This window comes from Pseudoliparis swirei, chromosome 3 (genome assembly GCF_029220125.1).
Source record: "Pseudoliparis swirei isolate HS2019 ecotype Mariana Trench chromosome 3, NWPU_hadal_v1, whole genome shotgun sequence".
NCBI classification, from domain to species: domain Eukaryota; kingdom Metazoa; phylum Chordata; class Actinopteri; order Perciformes; family Liparidae; genus Pseudoliparis; species Pseudoliparis swirei.
Window position 1 is genome coordinate 10,352,241 of NC_079390.1, and position 20,807 is coordinate 10,373,047.

Here is a 20,807-nt window from a genome sequence, read left to right on the forward strand (position 1 = left end):
CGTTTTCCGTTTGAAAACCAAAAACGGAAAAACGGAATACCACCTCCGTATTTCGTTTCTGCTGTCTGAAACCAAAAACGACAGAACGGAAGTGCTTAAAATGAAGTCAAAATAAAAGCCAGTGATACATATTCGTATTAACCTTAGAAGAATATTAATGAATCAATATAAAGAATAAATAATTAAACGGAGATATTTTAACGATGCAAACACATAGCAGGGTAACGTTAGAAGAATATTAATTAGTCAATATAAAGAATAAAGAATTAAACCTGGATATGTTAGCGACAGTGGTGACGACGGGAAGTTTAATATTCATGTACACAGCAAGAATCACCTTCTCACTTAATGTGTGTGTGTGTGTGTGTGTGTGTGTGTGTGTGTGTGTGTGTGTGTGTGTGTGTGTGTGTGTGTGTGTGTGTGTGTGTGTGTGTGTGTGTGTGTGTGTGTGTGTGTGTGTGTGTGTGTGTGTGTGTGTGTGTGTGTTTTGAAACATATGGTTGGAGGGAGCCAGAAAGACTGTCCCACATTTACAAAGAAACAAATGGTCAATTTGACCCGCCACATAACAGGAGGGTTAAATGTAGTTGACACTACAAAGGGTTGCATTTTGGGTAACTGAGTTTATTCTGTGTTTATCTCCCGCAGTAGACGTGTTTGCCACTGCCACCCTTTTGCACTGAAGCACGCAAGATGGACTCCAGCCTGTTACCTTACTTAGATATTGTACAACAAATGATGCATAGTGGCTGTAGTGATGTGGACATAAAAAACCACTTGATATTTGAATGTGGCTTGCGTAGAGGAACGTCCGTGGCCAATATTCGGAAGTTTTGTAAAGACCACGGGTTAAAAAGACAGCGAGTGACGGACCAACAACTTGAAGCTGCAGTCTCCAATGCAATAACACAGGTAGGGTGCAGTTAATTTATTTGCGCGAAAAAATGCATATGTCTAAGGTTAGTATGTTATACTTTAACCCTCCTGTTATGTTCGTTTCTGACATACAGCCGTCATGCTCCCGGGTCAGTTTGACCCAAAAGTGGTCAGAAACAACAACATCCTAATAACTATAGTTTGTACCTCATCACCAACACCATTACTAACAATCCAATCAGTTTTAGTGGAATTGAGTTATTCACCCTCCATAGATTTAATGAAAATACATGTTCAAACAATTTTTAGGTACATTGAAAAAATCTAAATCTAAATTAAATTGCATTAGTTTACTATAACATGTATATTCTCCTACATTTTATTACCATTTAGTAAAAAAATGTCATGGGGTGATGTAGATAAATAGAGATGAGACACCTGTGTTCAGGGTCATAATGACCCGCCCACTAAAAATCAAGCCAAATGAGTCATAAAGGATTTGTATTGAAAGTAAACTTTAGTTATGTTAATTTATAGTGTTGATATGCATAAATTATGTTATAAAAGATGACCAAAGGCCAGCACATAGTCATCCTCTTGGTGCAGTCGTATGGATCTGTAGAAATGTCACTCTTGCCTGTCTTCAAAACTTGAGAGCCCTGAACAGGGTGTGTGTCACTCTCAGTCACCCAGTCTATTAGAAGTACTAGAGCACCATATTTATTAGGAGAGACATGAAAGAAAGCCTTACCTTAGTGTCCCATGTCCAATAAAGGTGTATTTAGGGGGAAATGAGAAACATTTGTAAAGTGTGGTTCTCGTGGGGTGATGGCCGGGCACACAGGCAGGATATAGATGGTTCATACAAACAGATGGTAAGAAAGACTGTCCCACATTTACAAAGAGGGGGACTCCATAATAGCTATTGTATTTAGTAGTTATATAGTTATTGTAACACGGTCCGAAAACTGTGCAGCTCCACGCAGCTCCAGCCGCAAATACCTGCCGTAAAGTGTGATCCATGTGACGTCATTCTGTAACTTGCTTGTATTTATTACAATAACAAATGATAACGACATCTTTTAACATTAAAGTTAGACACAGATCTGATTAAAGGTCAACATCTGAATCCAACTAAATAATGTAGCCTACTGCTAATTAAATTGGTCTCTTACAACTATGAAAATGTAACGAGTAAAACATGTTTAAACTGCAACTAGTTTTCATAATCATCTATAATTCAAAACACTTAACAATTAATAGTAATTTAATTGGAGTTGAAGTTGACATTTCATGGCTTAACATTACAATGCAACATGTATTCCTTTCTTTATCTTCAGGGTGGTCCTACCTATGGCAGGAAAATGATGACTGGGAGTCTTGCAGCTGCAGGTGTCTTCGCATCAGAGAGTCGTGTTGGAGCTGTTTTGCAACATTCACCCACCTTACCATAAGGCACGATGCCAGGTTTTTTTTTCTCAAATTAGAATATGTTGTGCTATTCAATAAGGTCATGATGTTCTTTTTTGTCTGTGTTTAAGGGAGCAAGGAACCTCAACCCTCTTCCTTACCATGCAGCCTATGTGGGTCACAAAATCCACATGGACCAAAATGAGAAGATTGTCATGTTTGGCGTGACTCATGTGCTGGCAATAGATGGCTTCTCCAGCAAAATTGTTGGACAAGCTACTATGCCTGTAAAGAACAACCTCACCATCTACAATGACGTTTACAGGTAATTGAAAAGACTGTTGTCCTTGTACCCTAAACATTACAAATCATCCCCATTTTATGAGGTGTTTTAACAGGGTGTCTGTGGGTCCTTAAAACAAAAAATGCATTTAAAATTAAATATCTTACAATTTCTTGAATACCATTTTGTCAGCTCTGAAAATGTACTTGATTAGGAAGAGACGCACATTTTCGAAAGTGGATTTAAATTCAATATGGCTTGTTAATGTATTAACCCTTGTGTTGCCTTCGGGTCATTTTGACCGAATCAATATTACACCCTCCCCCCGCCTTCGGATTAATTTGACCCCATTCAATGTTTAATGTCGGTGTTCTTTCGGTAGTCAACAAACAAACATAAAGCGCCTCACACTTAAACTTGGAAAACAATATTAATTCTAATAATTTTCTGGAGGTTTTAATTGCTGGCGTCAAATTGAACCCAAAGGGTAAAATATGTTAGTAAATATAAAGGTAACAGGAGGGTGAAACATTGAATCGGGTCAAAATGACCCATAGGCGGGGGGAGGGTGTAATATTGATTCGGGTCAAAATGACCGCAAGGAAACACAAGGGTTAAAAGAAAATGCTCAATTTAAGTGGGATTAGTCGCATGTGAAAACCTTCATAATATATATTTTTTTAGTTTGGATTTGAATCAACGTATTAAATTGCATTCATATTGGTCTAAAAGAGGACTTAAATTAAACTTATTGAAAACTACAGAACCCCTTTTTAAGCAGCAAGTTAAAACTCATCTCACCTCATCAGTATCTGATAACACAAGGCCTACTACACATTTTGTAAATGTATCTGACACCATTAGCCTTACCCTCCATACTGCTGTCTGCCAATGTTATGTTTTCTTGCAGGAGTGCAGTAATGGAATATGGGATGTGGGACCAGGTCAGAGTGGATCATGGAAAGGAGTTCTACCTCACTCTTTTCATGCAGGAGAAGTTGGCCAGCCACCGCCACAACACTGAAAGGCCACCATATCTCCAAACACCATCAACAAAGGTGATCAACATACAATGGTTTTGCTGATTATAAAGTTAATCAACATGTTTTACTATTGAATGTTTCTTAAACACGTTTAATCAAATACTAGAAGGAGCATGTTGCAATACATGGCATGGTTGTGACAGCCACATTGAATTATTATTACAGGGAGGGGGATACCAAATTACTTGGCCAGAGATGGATGCCCAAAGAAGCTGTCGACAGACCTTTTGCCAAATGCATCTGTGGCTGCAGACTGGTACGACCAGGAAGTGGGCTCACTGACACGAGTGTCAGACTTTGGCACCAACCCATTTCCAAGTTTACAGGACCAGGAAGCTGCAGTGAGGGGATTTGTTCTGCAGTGCCCTGATACAAGTGTCCTGCTGGACAATGCAGTGAATAATCTGCCACAACCGTTCAAAGATGGACTCAAAGGCCTCATCGACATCTCAAGGAGAAATTGCCAACGCTGATGTTTTTTTGTGTGTCTAAGTTGTTATTGTCTGTGCTTTTTAATTAATTGGTTCAACTGATGGGATGTTTTTTTCTTTTCTTCAAATGTTGGGGGTTTAAAGGGAGAAATATGTTCTTTTTGAATAAACACTTTTGTCTTTAAAGTCTGGCACGAATTTCATTTTTAATCTGTAATGGGAAAGTCTGGACCTGTAACACCAACTATTGATAGTGACACGGTGTGTTGACCCCCTGCCAGTGTGAGTAAGGCACTGGAAGATGGCTTGTTCAGTGACCTCTGACCTAGGTAACAAACCTACACCCCAAAATATACACACACAAGACGGTTGCAGCCGGTTTCGGCGGTGAAGCCATGATAACTTCATACATCAGCCACCATTGTATCACTTGTTTCAGGCTCATAAGTCGGTCTCCCTGACAGCCGGATATCACAGATTTGGACCCAGTGTGAAGATTTCCCACTGGAGGAGGACCCCTATGTGGTTGGGAACCTCGCTTGTTTATGAAGGGCAGCTTAAGGACCCTGACACCCTCAGTTTGGATGCCAATCTGATACCTATTGCTTCACTAAGAACACAGCTGATGTCTGAGCACTACAATCAAACAGCAGGAACAAACATCAATGATAAACAATCTGAGCCAACCTATAAATCACATAATACTAAACACCATTTTGACCTGAGCTTGTAGCAGGTATAAAGCTTCAGTGAAGCTCAGTCAGGACGGTTCATACATCTGACATTCACTTTTCATTTGGATCAGCTCTTGGAAGGCAAAACTTTGATGATGTAAATCATGCGAGCAGATTGACTGCAGATGGAAGAATCAGAGGAATTGAGATCCAGCAATACAATTCAAATACAGGAATGTAATCCTAATGCAATGCTACCACTAATTCTGAAGGCTTCCTCTTTTAGGGGAGTAGTTAACTTGTGCTTGACATAAAGAATTAGAAAATACCAAAGATTGTCTTTCTTTACTAATCTAGAAGTGTGCAGATGTCATTGGATCAGATATAAGTAGCCTACATGTGAGCTACTGCTCTGAGCTAAAGAAGGCCACGACCTGTTAGGCCTACTCTGAGCTAAACCTGTTGCTATTAGCTAAACAAGGCCATGACTTGTTGCTCTGAGCTAAACCTGTTGCTATTAGCTAAACAAGATCATGACTTGTTGCTCTAAGCTAAAGAAAGCTCTGAGCTGAATATGGCTTATCTAAATGTACATGCAGAGATATAGCCATACGGCTAAACACAGGCAACAACACCGAACAATCACTACTATAAACTATGTGAGACATGTTAGAGATGTGAGAGGAGCTGTGCTCTCCATGTTTCACTCTGATACAATAACTCATGGAGTCAGCTCCTCAAAACATGTTCACACAACACAGAGCTCCATCCTTCTGGAGACCAAAGTACTACATGATGATGATGTGATGTAGTCAGAGGAGTAGAGACACTGACAGCAGAGTAACAACAGAACAGGTTACATATTTATGATGATTTAGTTTATTTCGATCAGCAAAATATACAACAATCATAATTCAACAAAAGAAGAAAGTGGCTGACCGAAAGGGTCGAGGCTGAAGCTAACGAGCTTATAAGTGCCCGAACCTATGATTTCTCGAAAAAACTTATTTCAAAGAATCATATATATATATACACACATACGTATACATATACATACATATACACACACATATATACATATAAACACACACACTATACATACACACAAATGCATATAAACATAAAACGAAAAACAAAACAAAAAACTTGTCCCCATTAACCGTTGATGTAATGATGATGTAGTAATGAAGGTCACAGGTGAAGCACAGGTAGTGCTGTGACTGGGTGCTAACTGAACGCTGCTTAATAAGAAAAACTCAACTGTCTCTTTATTTTTCAATTGTCAATATGTATTGCCTCGTGGTCATCATATCCTCACTCTTCCATGTGGGAATGTTTAGTTCCAAAATGACCCAAATAAAACAAGGAAATACATGATGTATACAACTATGCTGGAAATTAACCATGAACATAAATATCAGAGGAAATAAACGGCATTAAATACATATGTATCAATAACAGGTATACTGCCATCTAGCGGTATAAAGGTGAACCGTTTACTCTGCGGTGGAAATATAGTCTCTGCACAGAAACATTACTTTGATTAATCTATATTAGGAACTGTGTTGCATCAAACAATGCAACGATTAAGTGAGAAGGTGATTCTTGCTGTGTAGGCTACATGAATATTAAACTTCCCGTCGTCACCACTGTCGCTAACATATCCAGGTTTAATTCTTTATTCTTTATATTGACTAATTAATAGACTTCTAACGTTACCCTGCTATGTGTTTGCATCGTTAAAATATCCCCGTTTAATTATTTATTCTTTATATTGATTCATAATACGAATATGTATCACTGGCTTTTATTTTGACTTCATTTTAAGCACTTCCGTTCTGTCGTTTTTGGTTTCAGACAGCAGAAACGAAATACGGAGGTGGTATTCCGTTTTTGGTTTTCAAACGGAAAACGAAAAAACCACGTGATTTCCGTATTCCGTATTTGGAATGAAACGAAAAAACGAAATAACATTACGTACACGGACCCTCGTCAGGTGGATGACATGGATTTAAAAACAGAACTTCGCAGGTATGACTAAAGGCCATCTTCCACCCGAGCCGAAGGGCTGAGCAGCACACGCAGCCCAAGTTGGGCGTAGCAATCAATATTGTAGGACCTCTAAACCGTCTGACAAGTTTAAACATAGACAGGCAAAATGGTTAGCAGGTCCGTCTTTCAATCAGGGGGTTGGAGGTTCAATCCCCGCCCTAGTCGATGTGTCCTTGAGCAAGACACTTAACCCTGAGTTGTTCCCTGTAGCTGCGTCTAGTGTATGTAACCGGATTGTAAATCGCTTTGGATAAAAGCCTCAGATAAATGACATGTAATGTAAGTAAAGTTGGGCTGACAAATGTACTGGGTGAATAGGAGAAGTCCAGTTAGTAAATTACATTAGTTAAAAATATATATATAACCACAACTGTTAACTAAAATGTACATGGGGCAACGAAAGAAACAAGACCATTTCCTATGCTTGAAATTTTAATGTCAAGTACATGTCAGCAGTCAAGGCAAATACCTGCATAAACTTCATAATAGGCAATATTCATATTCACATAGGAGGGGAATAGAACAAGGGCAACGCTTACAGTATTTTACCAAATGAACTCGAGGGCCTTTTCAACCCAAACTTAACCAACGTGTTTATTGAGAACATGGAATGACCTTTTACTCCAACGAGCCTCATCCACCAACATTACAATGAACATTAAACAGGTGGAACTTTCTTTCCAATTCTTGTTTGTAATCAACTAAAAAAAAAAAAGTCAAACTAATTAGCAAATTCCTTCCCGCAGTCTGCAAGTGAGTTGAGGCAAGTAAGCATGGAAACACAAATAACTGAAAGACCAATCGCATGTGTGCGACACCGCCTCCCCAAAAGGTTAATGCAGTTTGCTCACGACCAAATTATTACTTCCGGACGGTTAAAAGCATAAAAAATTACATGTATTAGGTTAGGTGGAGAATGTGTAGTCATGAAGGGTCTTGACCTCGGGAATCTCTCGATAGCATAAACATTCAAAACGTGCAATTTTCCATTTTCATGGTGGACAATAGAAAAAAAATCAGCATCACCAACACTAGATTCTGCTTTAAACCTTCACCATGTCCAACTCTTGTGGAAAGTTTCTTGAGCCGCTTCGTTGCTATTTAACTGATCGGATGGATTTATGTAGTTCCCGCAAGAGCCATAATTAACCATTACCTATATATAAAATAAACATATCCATCTACTCTCATACGATCTAGCAGGAACTTTATTTACACATTTGCAAAATGTTGCAAATCTGTAGGCAGGTCCTCACAAGGTTTAGTCAAAAACCCAAATTATGCATTTCTCGTTGAGCGGTTGATTGAGGAAAAACAATACCGCGTCACTATCTAGACGTAGAATTATTGACACGTGTGAGGCACCGGGTTTGGTTTCAGAGGGTTTGAGAGGTGCTATAGGTATACACAAGTCATAAGGGATAATAAAACTGCCAAGACAATTATTTAGCATCTTTCATGGTCTGTCTCCACTTCCAGAGCTCCGCAATGACCTAAAGAAAAAACAAAAACTGTTAATGCATGTGGCAGACATTGTTAATGTGCAATTGGAAGATAACCAAAGGCAAGGAAGCACACAATGGGTGTATGATCAATCTCAGCAGGCAACAAAAACGTGCACTGTACCTTGGTGTCAGTGATGTTTTCACTATGCTTCATTAAGTTCTCAAACTTGGGCTGGTTTTTAGGTAATGATACACCCTGTAGAAAGAAAAAAAAAAATCCAACAAATGAGAAAAACTTGTCATGCCAAATGTAACAATATACTCTGGATAAAAATAGTTCCAGGGACACGCACCTTCTTTACTGCCTCTGTTATCTTGGCTTTAATCTCGGGCAGTGTTAGAATCACTTTGGGAGTTGATGGGGCCTTAGGCGACCTGCCAGCTTTACCTTTGGGGCTCTTGTCCTGTACATTAGACTTTGAGAGGGAGAAGACTCTTAGGATTTAGAGAGGACAAAGCGTTACAGTGATTACATCTGTATTGTAATATACTGGCTACATCGAATATTATTTTGTGTGCACATGAAAAAAAAAAATTCCAGTTTTTGAAATCTAAGCGTTACCTGCTTCTTGGCTGGAGTGTTGGGGGTTGAGTTCTTGCCGTTCTGAGCTGGGGAAACTTTCTTGGAAGGCGTTTGCTTGGCCTGTAACAAACATGCAGATAATGGTAAGAAAAAAAGGACCTGCAGGTTCATTTAGCTGGAACTGACAAAACTGCATGAAAACCAGTGCTTGCCTTAACAGGTGACTTTTCTTCCTCACTCTCCTCCTCCTCCTCCTCCTCATCATCGTCGGCATCCTCCTCACTAGAAGAAAACAATTATACCATGATGCCCGTTAAATGCAATGTGACAATTTGACTGAATTACATATACAATTAGTTAGTTTGATGCAGTTTTTTTATTCCATCGATGAATATTTCAATCCCTCCTAATTGCAGTGTTAATTTAAGTGTTTGAAGCATTACTCACTCATCCTCTTCAACAGCCTCCCCCATTTTCATTTTCTTCTGTAAAGGAGGTAAAAAAAGTGAGCTACGAACATTTTAAATTGAACCATTTGAGCCCCACCCCAAAACAGATGTAAAACAAACCTGAGACTTGGGGGCAGGGGAGGAAGCAGGTCTTTTCTTTGATGTTCCAACACAACATTCAACCTCCTCCTCCTCCTCTTCTTCATCGTCTTCTTCTTCTTCAATAGACTGATCAGCCTCCATCACTTTAAGTTAAGAAAAACGACGCAATTTAAACACCAAAAGCCATGAAAAAAATAAACTGTATTCACACATTTCACAAATGAGTTGATAAAACCCTTCAGACATTACCCCGCCCCTCTACCAAACATCTGCATATTCTGGTGCCAAATACTCACTGACTAGGTGTTGTCCACTGATGTGGATTGGACCAGTGCCTGTCTTCAGACGGAAAGTGGCTGGGGGTGTGATTGTGAAACCACCGAGACACACCTGCAAGAAATTATTTAAATCAATTTCTGATCCAATCATGGCGACAAGCATCATTATTCAACCATTAGTTTTAAAATGGTATGGGTGGCTGAGGGGGCCACACGCCCTAAAACATGATCAACAGTGTTAGTGAATCCACACTTTACAAATGTACTTACACTTGGCAGGTTGGAGGGCTTAAGCGAAACCAGTACTGCTTTGATTGTCTGACCCTCTGTGTCTTGTCCTTCCACCTCCACCATGTGAAGTTCATCTTTCGTACTGGGGTCCACACAGGCCTAGAGGAGCAGGGCACCAGTTGTAATTATACTACAACTTCAATGTCATCACGAATTCAAAAGCATATTTGTCATAATCATCGTATTGTGCCACATTAAGGCACTTGCCCAGCGTAACTTTAAGCAAGGACCTAGGTTTATTTAAAGTCAATTGCAGCACAGAGACCATTTTTGACTGATTAACAAATTCCAAAGTAGTTTAATAGACTGCTAAAATGGTGGTATGGGGAATTTAGAACATCCATTATATTGACTTGAGTTACAAAGGTCTTCTTAACTAGATCTCGTGGTACTTACCATTCTCAGATCCAACTGATGCTCAAACTCATCGTCTTCGGGATTGAACAACACCTCCTTTCCAGCTTCCAGCACGCACCCTGATGAAAAGATTTTAAAAAGTTAAAAAGTGCACCAACAATAATTTAAAGTCAATTTTTATTAGTCTGTTAATCTGTGAGCATTAGTCATTCCATTAAAAATATATAAGTGACCTCATTGTAAAGAGCACGGTGCGATATTATAAACGTACACAAGAGGGAGCTATACAGACTACTGATAAGAATGGACTGGGCAGTTGGGCCATATAACTATGAAAAAAAGGTCAGAATACTTTCATAAACACTGTTAAAATCAATACAACTACGGTATGCGCGTCGTACATTGTACTGCTAGTACAATGGTAGTTCACAACAATGTTCATTCATGACAAGTGTACAGTTTAACTATACTTTATTCATTCACCACATTATCGGAATTAACTCATAATGTTTCAAGTCGCAGTCAAGCTCTTCAGCACAAGAGATCCTCAGCCATGTGCGGCCTGCACCGCAAATCTCAAAATGTCCCATCATCGTGTTGAACCCACGGTGAGGGGGGGGGGGGGTAATTCAAATTAAGACTGTTAGCCATTTCAGTCACGACATTTAATCCATTATATAACAAAAACCGTAACAAAACGTTTATATGGATAGTGCCTAACAAACTAATGCACGTTTACAAAGCCTTTTAGTTTATCACTGCAGCGGAGGAAGTACGCAGGAGCCACGTTTGTTGGAGACCACGTGGAGACCGCTTTTCCTTAAGAGCTAAATCTAGCCAGGCTTAAAATTACACTCAAAAACGTGGGTTGACAAAACAAGTAGGTGCACATATATTATAACCCTATTCTAGCGTTTAGTGGAACTGATACGAATATTAACATAGTTAACCAAACGGCTCCGCCATGTTGATAATCAACCACGTGTAACCGTATGAAAGTACGACTGACGCAAAGCCGTGCTTTCCACAACTCTCAAGCCCCTGCTACAATACTGGGATACAAAACGCGGACATTTACACGTTTAGGTGCTTAATGTGATAGCAGTAACATTACCTTCAATAGTACGAGGGCCGAACGCAGTTTAAAAACATTTAAGATTTCCTCTATGCGCTAACATGAAGACACCGTAATATTTAAACACCCTTACGACATGCAGAAGTTATCTCTTACCGTAAAGGAACGACTGCGGGGCCATTGATTCGTCTTCTAAGCCGTTCATTTTGATTGAGTTTAAAATGCTGACGACCTGCTTCCTTGCCGTGGTACAAGAATCAAGTAACGCTAGAAGGCGCCTCTGCTCGTGGATAGTGTTGCCAGCCCCTCAGTAAGGAGAGTAGCTATTGGCTGTCCCAAAAGTCGCCAAATGACGCCGTCGCTAATTTGCATAATTGTAATGGAAGCTGTAAAGGAGAGGAATATAAGGATAAAGCACTTTGTTACCATTTAATTGCATCTTACTTTGTGTAGAACCGTTATAAGGCCTTTTTTGTATGTTATTGAGTTGTCATGTTATTTTTTATTTCACAAAGTTTGGCAGAGACAACAGCCTTACAGGCAATATCAGTGTCGCCACCTCCTCAGCAAGAAAAGTCGCTATTGGCTGTCCTAAAAGTCTCTCGGAGGCGCTAAATGGCGTCATCGCCTAATTTGCATGTGTGTAATGGACGCTGTAGGATACAGGAATATATGAGATAGCCATTTTTGTACTCATTAATTGCATCTTGCTTTGCGTGGAACTGTTATACGGCTTTTCCTTTTGAGTTTGTTTGTGAGTTGTCATGTTTTTTTTTTATTTCACAAAGTTTGTCACATCAGCCTTACAAAACAGACAGTACGTCCCTGTATCATGTCCAACAAACGGCTTCGGCCAGCATTTTAATTTGGGGTTTGATCCGTATAGAGTTTAGACTCAGACACGACGAGCTGGATGTTTAGCTGAGCGGGCCAGGTGAGAGCTTTGGGGCGGCTCGCGGCAGCAGCGCTGCTCGTCCAGGAGTCTCCAAGACACCAGAACAAGCCGCTACATTCGTCGCTAGTTGCTTTTGACAAAAAAGTCAGGAGGATTCGGAAAGTCGCCAGATTTAGCCACGTTAGCAACACGAGTCGTGACCACTTGCTAGTTGCTACCGACGTGGGACTTCCGCCTTCTTCTTCTTCTCCTTTTGGTGCCGAATAGAAAGCCAACAAGACAAGTTGAAAAGAAACAGCGCCACCTACTGTAACATAATGTACAGAGCACATAGATACATAGATGGATGGGTGGATGATCGATAGATATATGGATAGATAGATAGATACTCTCATTGAGGAGAAGTCGAGAGTGCTGAATAGATGCAACGCCACACACACACAGCTACAAAGTAAAACACTCAATTAAATAATTTACAATTTATTCTTATGGCTCAGAATTAATGTTCTGTTTGTGAGATTCAATCGACCAGAGGCTGTGATGTCACACTGATAACCTTCAGCAAAGAGCTGCTCCATTAACAGCAAAAAGAACAATGATGAATATTGTAGCGCGTGAACTACTACTGGTTTTAATATTCTTCGATAAGGGTGCTATACAACCTGCCTCACAAAATAAGAAAAAAACACCTGGAGGAAACTGTTCCGTTTGTACCTGTCAGCTTTACATGATCAAATGTTGACTAATACAGATGGAGCCGTCCTGGATGTCATTAAATATTATATTCCAAAGCTGACATTCGGTGTTATTTTCATAAAACATCAGAACCTTCCTCATACCAGGATTTTATAAAAATGTCTCACCATTCTGACTGTTTCTCAGAATTAGCTTTATTGTCCAGTATACAGACAAAGAAGTTGACCACGCTCACTGAGAGGTAAAAACTTTCACAGACATAATTAAATAGCTATGAGGAAGATCAATACGTTTGTACAATACTCACATTTTAGCGTCATCACTGCGAGCGACCTCTGCTAGCCCCAGGATTATTTTCATGAGATATTACAGTGCGGCTGCACGGTGGTGTAGTGGCTAGCACTGTCGCCTCACAGCAAGAGGGCCGTGGGTTCAATTCCCGGTCGAGGCAGTCCTTCTGTGTGGAGTTTGCATGTTCTCCCCGTGGCAGCGTGGGTTCCCTCCGGGTTCTCCGGCTTCCTCCCACAGTCCAAAGACATACCGTCAGGTTAATTGATCTCTAAATTGCCCATCGGTGTGAATGTGAGAGTGAATGGTTGTATGTCTCTATATGTGCCCTCGATGGACTGGCGGCCTGTCCAGGGTGTCCCCTGCCTTTTCAATTCAATTCAGTTTATTTGTATAGCCCAATTTCACAAATTACAAATTTGTCTCGGAGTGCTTTACTATCTGTACACATAGACATCCCTGCCCCAAAACCTCGCATCGGATCAGGAAAAATTCCCAAATAACCCTTCAGGGGGAGAAAAAGGGAAGAAACCTTCAGGAGAGCAACAGAGGAGGATCCCTCTCCAGGATGGACAGATGCAATAGATGTCATGTGTACAGAAGGACAGATTTAGAGTTAAAATACATTCAATGAATATGACAGAGTGTATGAATAGTTCATAGTAGGCTTATTCCACGATGGAGGCCTTCACGATCCATCAGGCAGATGGAGGTAGAGAGGAGGAGTGGGCGGAGTCTCAACAGGACAGTGGCTTCGTCGGTAGCAGGAATTCCACGACCCAGACCTCGATGATCCATCAGGCAGATAGGATCTATGCCGTCTCATAGGGTCCGATGACCCTATGAGACGTGAAGTCAAAAGGACTCCGGGGAGAAAGCAGAGTTAGTAATGTGTGATTGAGAGATGAAAATTAATCCCTAAGGAGAGAGAAAAGAGGAGATAGGTACTCAGTGCATCCTAAAATGTCACCCGGCAGCTATAAGCCTATAGCAGCATATCAAGGGGCTGGACCTGGTGAACCTGATTCAGCTCTAACTATAAGCTCTGTCTAAGAGGCCTTTGCCCTATGTCAGCTGGGATCGGCTCCAGCGCCCCCGCGACCCTAATGCGGATAAGCGGTATTGATAATGGATGGATTACAGTGCGGATTTTGAATAAATTCAATTTAAAGTTAGCAAAAAATATAGTATTAATATTATGCCAATATTTGAATTTTATTTAAAGCAAATCCTTACGTTTCCTGAAAAAAAAATCACAATTGAGTCTTGTTAGTGGTGACCTCTGCTAGCCCCAGGATTATTTTCATGAGATATTACAGTGCGGATTTTGAATGAATTCAATTTTCAAGTTAGCAAAAAATAAATAGTATTAATATTATGCCAATATTTGAATTTTATTTAAAGCAAATCCTTACGTTTCCTGAAAAAAAATCACAATTGAGTCTTGTTAGTGGTGACCTCTGCTAGCCCCAGAATTATTTTCATGAGATATTACCGTGCTGATTTTGAATGAATTCAATTTTCAAGTTAGCAAAAATATATAGTATTAATATTATGCCAATATTTGAATTTTATTTAAAGCAAATCCTTACATTTCCTGAAAAAAAAATCACAATTGAGTCTTGTTAGTGGTGACCTCTGCTAGCCCCAGGATTATTTTCATGAGATATTACAGTGCGGATTTTGAATGAATTCAATTTAAAGTTAGCAAAAAATATATAGTATTAATATTATGCCAACATTTGAATTTTATTTAAAGCAGATCCTTACGTTTCCTGAAAGAAATCACAATTGTGTCTTGTTAGTGGTGACCTCTGCTAGCCCCAGGATTATTTTCATGAGATATTACAGTGCGGATTTTGAATGAATTCAATTTAAAGTTAGCAGAAAATATATAGTATTAATATTATGCCAACATTTGAATTTTATTTAAAGCAGATCCTTACGTTTCCTGAAAAAAATTACACTGCAGTCTTGTTAGTGGTGACCTCTGCTAGCCCCAGAATTATTTTCATGAGATATTACCGTGCTGATTTTGAATGAATTCAATTTTCAAGTTATAAAAAAATAAATAGTATTAATATTATGCCAATATTTGAATTTTATTTAAAGCAAATCCTTACGTTTCCTGAAAAAAATTACACGGCAGTCTTATTAGTGGTGACCTCCGCTAGCCCCAGTATTATTATCATGAGATATTACAGTGCGGATTTTGAATGAATTCAATTTTCATGTTAGCAAAAAATAAATAGTATTAATATTATGCCAATATTTTAATTTGATTTAAAGCAAATCCTTACGTTTCCTGAAGGAAATCACAATTGTGTCTTGTTAGTGGTGACCTCTGCTAGCCCCAGGATTATTTTCATGAGATATTACAGTGCGGATTTTGAATGAATTCAATTGAAAGTTAGCAGAAAATATATAGTATTAATATTATGCCAATATTTGAATTTTATTTAAAGCAAATCCTTACGTTTCCTGAAAAAAATCACAATTGAGCCTTGTTAGTGGTGACCTCTGCTAGCCCCAGGATTATTTTCATGAGATATTACAGTGCTGATTTTGAATGAATTCAATTTAAAGTTAGCAGAAAATATATAGTATTAATATTATGCCAATATTTGAATTTTATTTAAAGCAAATCCTTACGTTTCCTGAAAACAAATCACACTGGAGTCTTGTTAGTGGTGACCTCTGCTAGCCCCAGGATTATTTTCATGAGATATTAGAGTGCGGATTTTGAATGAATTCAATTTTCAAGTTAGCAAAAAATAAATAGTATTAATATTATGCCAATATTTGAATTTTATTTAAAGCAAATCCTTACGTTTCCTGAAAAAAAATCACAATTGAGTCTTGTTAGTGGTGACCTCTGCTAGCCCCAGGACTATTTTCATGAGATATTACAGTGCGGATTTTGAATGAATTCAATTTAAAATTAGCAGAAAATATATAGTATTAATATTATGCCAATATTTGAATTTTATTTAAAGCAAATCCTTACGTTTCCTGAAAAAAATCACAATTGAGTCTTGTTAGTGGTGACCTCTGCTAGCCCCAGGATTATTTTCATGAGATATTACAGTGCTGATTTTGAATGAATTCAATTTAAAGTTAGCAGAAAATATATAGTATTAATATTATGCCAATATTTGAATTTTATTTAAAGCAAATCCTTACGTTTCCTGAAAAAAATCACACTGCAGTCTTGTTAGTGGTGACCTCTGCTAGCCCTAGAATTATTTTCATGAGATATTACCGTGCTGATTTTGAATGAATTCAATTTTCAAGTTATCAAAAAATAAATAGTATTAATATTATGCCAATATTTGAATTTTATTTAAAGCAAATCCTTACGTTTCCTGAAAAAAATTACATTGCAGTCTTGTTAGTGGTGACCTCCGCTAGCCCCAGTATTATTATCATGAGATATTACAGTGTGGATTTTGAATGAATTCAATTTTCATGTTAGCAAAAAATAAATAGTATTAATATTATGGCAATATTTTAATTTGATTTAAAGCAAATCCTTACGTTTCCTGAAAGAAATCACAATTGTGTCTTGTTAGTGGTGACCTCTGCTAGCCCCAGGATTATTTTCATGAGATATTACAGTGCGGATTTTGAATGAATTCAATTTAAAGTTAGCAGAAAATATATAGTATTAATATTATGCCAACATTTGAATTTTATTTAAAGCAGATCCTTACGTTTCCTGAAAAAATTACACTGCAGTCTTGTTAGTGGTGACCTCTGCTAGCCCCAGAATTATTTTCATGAGATATTACTGTGCTGATTTTGAATGAATTCAATTTTCAAGTTAGCAGAAAATATATAGTATTAATATTATGCCAATATTTGAATTTTATTTAAAGCAAATCCTTACGTTTCCTGAAAAACAATCACAATTGAGTCTTGTTAGTGGTGACCTCTGCTAGCCCCAGGATTATTTTCATGAGATATTACAGTGCGGATTTTGAATGAATTCAATTTAAAGTTAGCAGAAAATATATAGTATTAATATTATGCCAATATTTGAATTTTATTTAAAGCAAATCCTTACGTTTCCTGAAAAAATCACACTGGAGTCTTGTTAGTGGTGACCTCTGCTATCCCCAGGATTATTTTCATGAGATATTACCGTGCTGATTTTGAATGAATTCAATTTTCAAGTTAGCAAAAAATAAATAGTATTAATATTATGCCAATATTTTAATTTGATTTAAAGCAAATCTTGACGTTTCCTGAAAGAAATCACAATTGTGTCTTGTTAGTGGTGACCTCTGCTAGCCCCAGGATTATTTTCATGAGATATTACAGTGCGGATTTTGAATGAATTCAATTTAAAGTTAGCAGAAAATATATAGTATTAATATTATGCCAATATTTGAATTTTATTTAAAGCAAATCCTTACGTTTCCTGAAAAAAATCACAATTGAGCCTTGTTAGTGGTGACCTCTGCTAGCCCCAGGATTATTTTCATGAGATATTACAGTGCTGATTTTGAATGAATTCAATTTAAAGTTAGCAGAAAATATATAGTATTAATATTATGCCAATATTTGAATTTTATTTAAAGCAAATCCTTACGTTTCCTGAAAACAAATCACACTGGAGTCTTGTTAGTGGTGACCTCTGCTAGCCCCAGGATTATTTTCATGAGATATTACAGTGCGGATTTTGAATGAATTCAATTTTCAAGTTAGCAAAAAATAAATAGTATTAATATTATGCCAATATTTGAATGTTATTTCAAGCAAATCCTTACGTTTCCTGAAAAAAAATCACAATTGAGTCTGGTTAGTGGTGACCTCTGCTAGCCCCAGGACTATTTTCATGAAATATTACAGTGCGGATTTTGAATGAATTCAATATAAAGTTAGCAGAAAATATATAGTATTAATATTATGCCAATATTTGAATTTTATTTAAAGCAAATCCTTACGTTTCCTGAAAAAATCACAATTGAGTCTTGTTAGTGGTGACCTCTGCTAGCCCCAGGATTATTTTCATGAGATATTACAGTGCGGATTTTGAATGAATTCAATTTAAAGTTAGCAGAAAATATATAGTATTAATATTATGCCAATATTTGAATTTTATTTAAAGCAAATCCTTACGTTTCCTGAAAAAAATCACAATTGAGTCTTGTTAGTGGTGACCTCTGCTAGCCCCAGGACTATTTTCATGAGATATTACAGTGCGGATTTTGAATGAATTCAATATAAAGTTAGCAGAAAATATATAGTATTAATATTCTGCCCATGAGTGACAGTGGTAGTTTCATCCAGCGGAGGAGGTCGTCGGTTATTGTTTTAAGTAGTGGAGTGAAGTTGAGTGTGAACAGCTCTGACAGCCTGGAGGAAATATGTATTCCCAAATAAGTGATGACACCAGTGCAAAAAGGAATAGGTGGTGTGTGGCCTGCCCCATCCCAACTGTTACTGTCTAATGGAAGGATGAATGATTTGTTCCAGTTAATTGAGTAGTTAGAGATTTTGGAGAATGTGTCTATAATTTTAATAGTTTCCTGTAACGATGAATATGGCTTTTGGAGGAAGAGCAATATATCATCGGCATAAAGACTGATTTTGTGATGGGTATTGAGTGTTTGGATTCCTTTTATGATGGTATTCTGACGAATGGCAGCAGCTAGCGGTTCAATGAAAATGATGAAAAGTGAGGGAGAGAGTGGGCATCCTTGCCTTGTCCCCCTGTGCAGTGTGAAGCTGTGAGAGGTGTGTCCATTGGTGATGACGGTGGCTGTAGGTGCAGTGTATAGAATTTTGACCCAGTTAATAAATGACTCCCCAAAACCAAATCTTTTTAATACACTTAAGAGAAATGTCCAATTTACTTTATCGAATGCTTTTTCTGCGTCTAAGGAGGCGATGATGGTTCGGGTTTGTTGTAATGATGAGTAGTTGATTAAATTAAACAGTCTGCGTGTGTTAGTGTATGAGTGTCTACCTTTGATAAAGCCACTGAAAAAACCAACAGAATTCAGTGCACTGAAAGTACCCGGATGGTGCACTGCAAACGGGCAAAAAAATGTAGTGTAAAACGATGGACACTACTCGCCCTAAACGGCCGCCATCTTGGTGACGTAGCGGAAGAGGAGGAGCCCTTTCGCCAGCTTTTCATTTTATTTCTAAAACAATGGCGGACGAGATGGCTACGGTAGCACAGCGGTAGACCACGGAGGCTCCTGCCGCGATTGTGGAGGTATCGCAGTTTCCACATGGGGTGGAGAAAGGGGTAAACAAGGGACACAAAGAGGGCAAGAAGTGCATTCATTTAGTCAGTTTAAGTTTCGCGGGTATCGCAAGTAGATTTGCGTACGTCACTCCCGGCTTAATTTCGCGGGTGCCGTGAACAGATTTGCGTCCGTCACTTCCGCCAAGTGGTTAACGTAAATGTTCCATTTGAGACAGCACTTATCAGCGACGCAGTGCACTGCAATACAGTGCACTGAATTGTAGTGCACTGTATTGCAGTGTACTTCGTAAAGTGTGCGGGAGTAGACAGTGTTGTTTACGTGTGTGTTTTTAAAAGGAGGGGAGGGCAGCAGGGTCCCGTTACACGAGATAGTTTAAGGCGTACAATATTTGAGTTCAGCCTTCCATGTCATTTTCTCACATGGTGTGTCCTATAAAAGTCGACCTGTAAAAGACTCATGCTACAGAATTGTCTCTTGTTGGCTGGATCCCTCTCGGCCTGACGAGTCCACTCCTCCTGGACCCTCTCCACCCCATCAAGGGGGTTCCTTCTAAACCCAGACCTGTCCCTATAATTCCTAAAATACAAACCCTGCATTCACTTCCTCTCCTCCTGTGTGTCCGGTCCAGCGGTCGTGGTGGCTCGGGCCGGGTCCTTCGACACTGCATGATCTGGACGTGACCACCGTGCCCAGTAAGGACGTGGTGATGGTCCACGAGCCCAAGCAGAAAGTGGACCTGACCCGGTACCTGGAGAACCAGACGTTCAGATTCGACTACGCCTTCGATGAGAACTCCACCAACGAAATGATGGACAGGTACCGGAAACGTCATAAATAAATCTTTTTCGGGCATTAAAATGTCTCAAGTCAACAGGACTTCGATTAGATTTGACTTTATTCATTATTTTTTACATTACATGTAATTTAGCAGACGCTTTTATCCAAAGCGACTTACAATAAGTGCATCAACCAAGAGTACAAACTGAGAACAACAAGAATACAGAAAGTAACATTTCCTCAACATAGTCGAACTACAAAAGTACCACAATAAGAGCTATTTAAGTGCCACTGAAGTGCTAATCTGTGTTTTAATCCAGATATAGTCGGAAAAGACTATTTTCTTGCCGCAGCAGCACTTTTTTTTTTACAAATATCCAAAATAAAAAAAAAATATCAGGGCATGATGCATTTAAGAATTTAAATAATAAAGGAAATGAAAATGTAAAAACAAGGACGTGTGCATGTTGCTGAACGCAGATATTTAACGTGAAGTGCGTTAATAAACGATCAGGATGTTTCTAATTGTGCTCTCCCTCTCAGGTTCACTGCTCAGCCGCTGGTTGAGACCATTTTTG

At 38.7% G+C, this 20,807-nt stretch overlaps 1 protein-coding gene and 1 long non-coding RNA gene across 2 annotated transcripts; one reads left to right on the top strand and one right to left on the bottom strand.

The window, feature by feature from the left end:
- Window positions 1–7,183: 7,183 nt before the first annotated feature.
- On the bottom strand, window positions 7,184–11,613 carry npm1a (nucleophosmin 1a). The gene is made up of 11 exons (XM_056411623.1): window positions 11,506–11,613; window positions 10,314–10,393; window positions 9,897–10,016; window positions 9,645–9,738; window positions 9,367–9,491; window positions 9,245–9,282; window positions 9,010–9,079; window positions 8,837–8,917; window positions 8,568–8,690; window positions 8,396–8,470; window positions 7,184–8,262 (listed from the first exon to the last, which is right to left on the bottom strand). Exons 1-11 carry the CDS (start codon window positions 11,552–11,554, stop codon window positions 8,212–8,214), a joined length of 906 nt encoding a protein of 301 aa, XP_056267598.1. The 5' UTR covers window positions 11,555–11,613; the 3' UTR covers window positions 7,184–8,211.
- A 7,798-nt stretch (window positions 11,614–19,411) lies between these two features.
- On the top strand, window positions 19,412–20,807 carry LOC130190965 (uncharacterized). The gene is made up of 3 exons (XR_008831092.1): window positions 19,412–19,490; window positions 20,081–20,268; window positions 20,773–20,807. It is a non-coding gene; the product is annotated as an uncharacterized LOC130190965 (long non-coding RNA).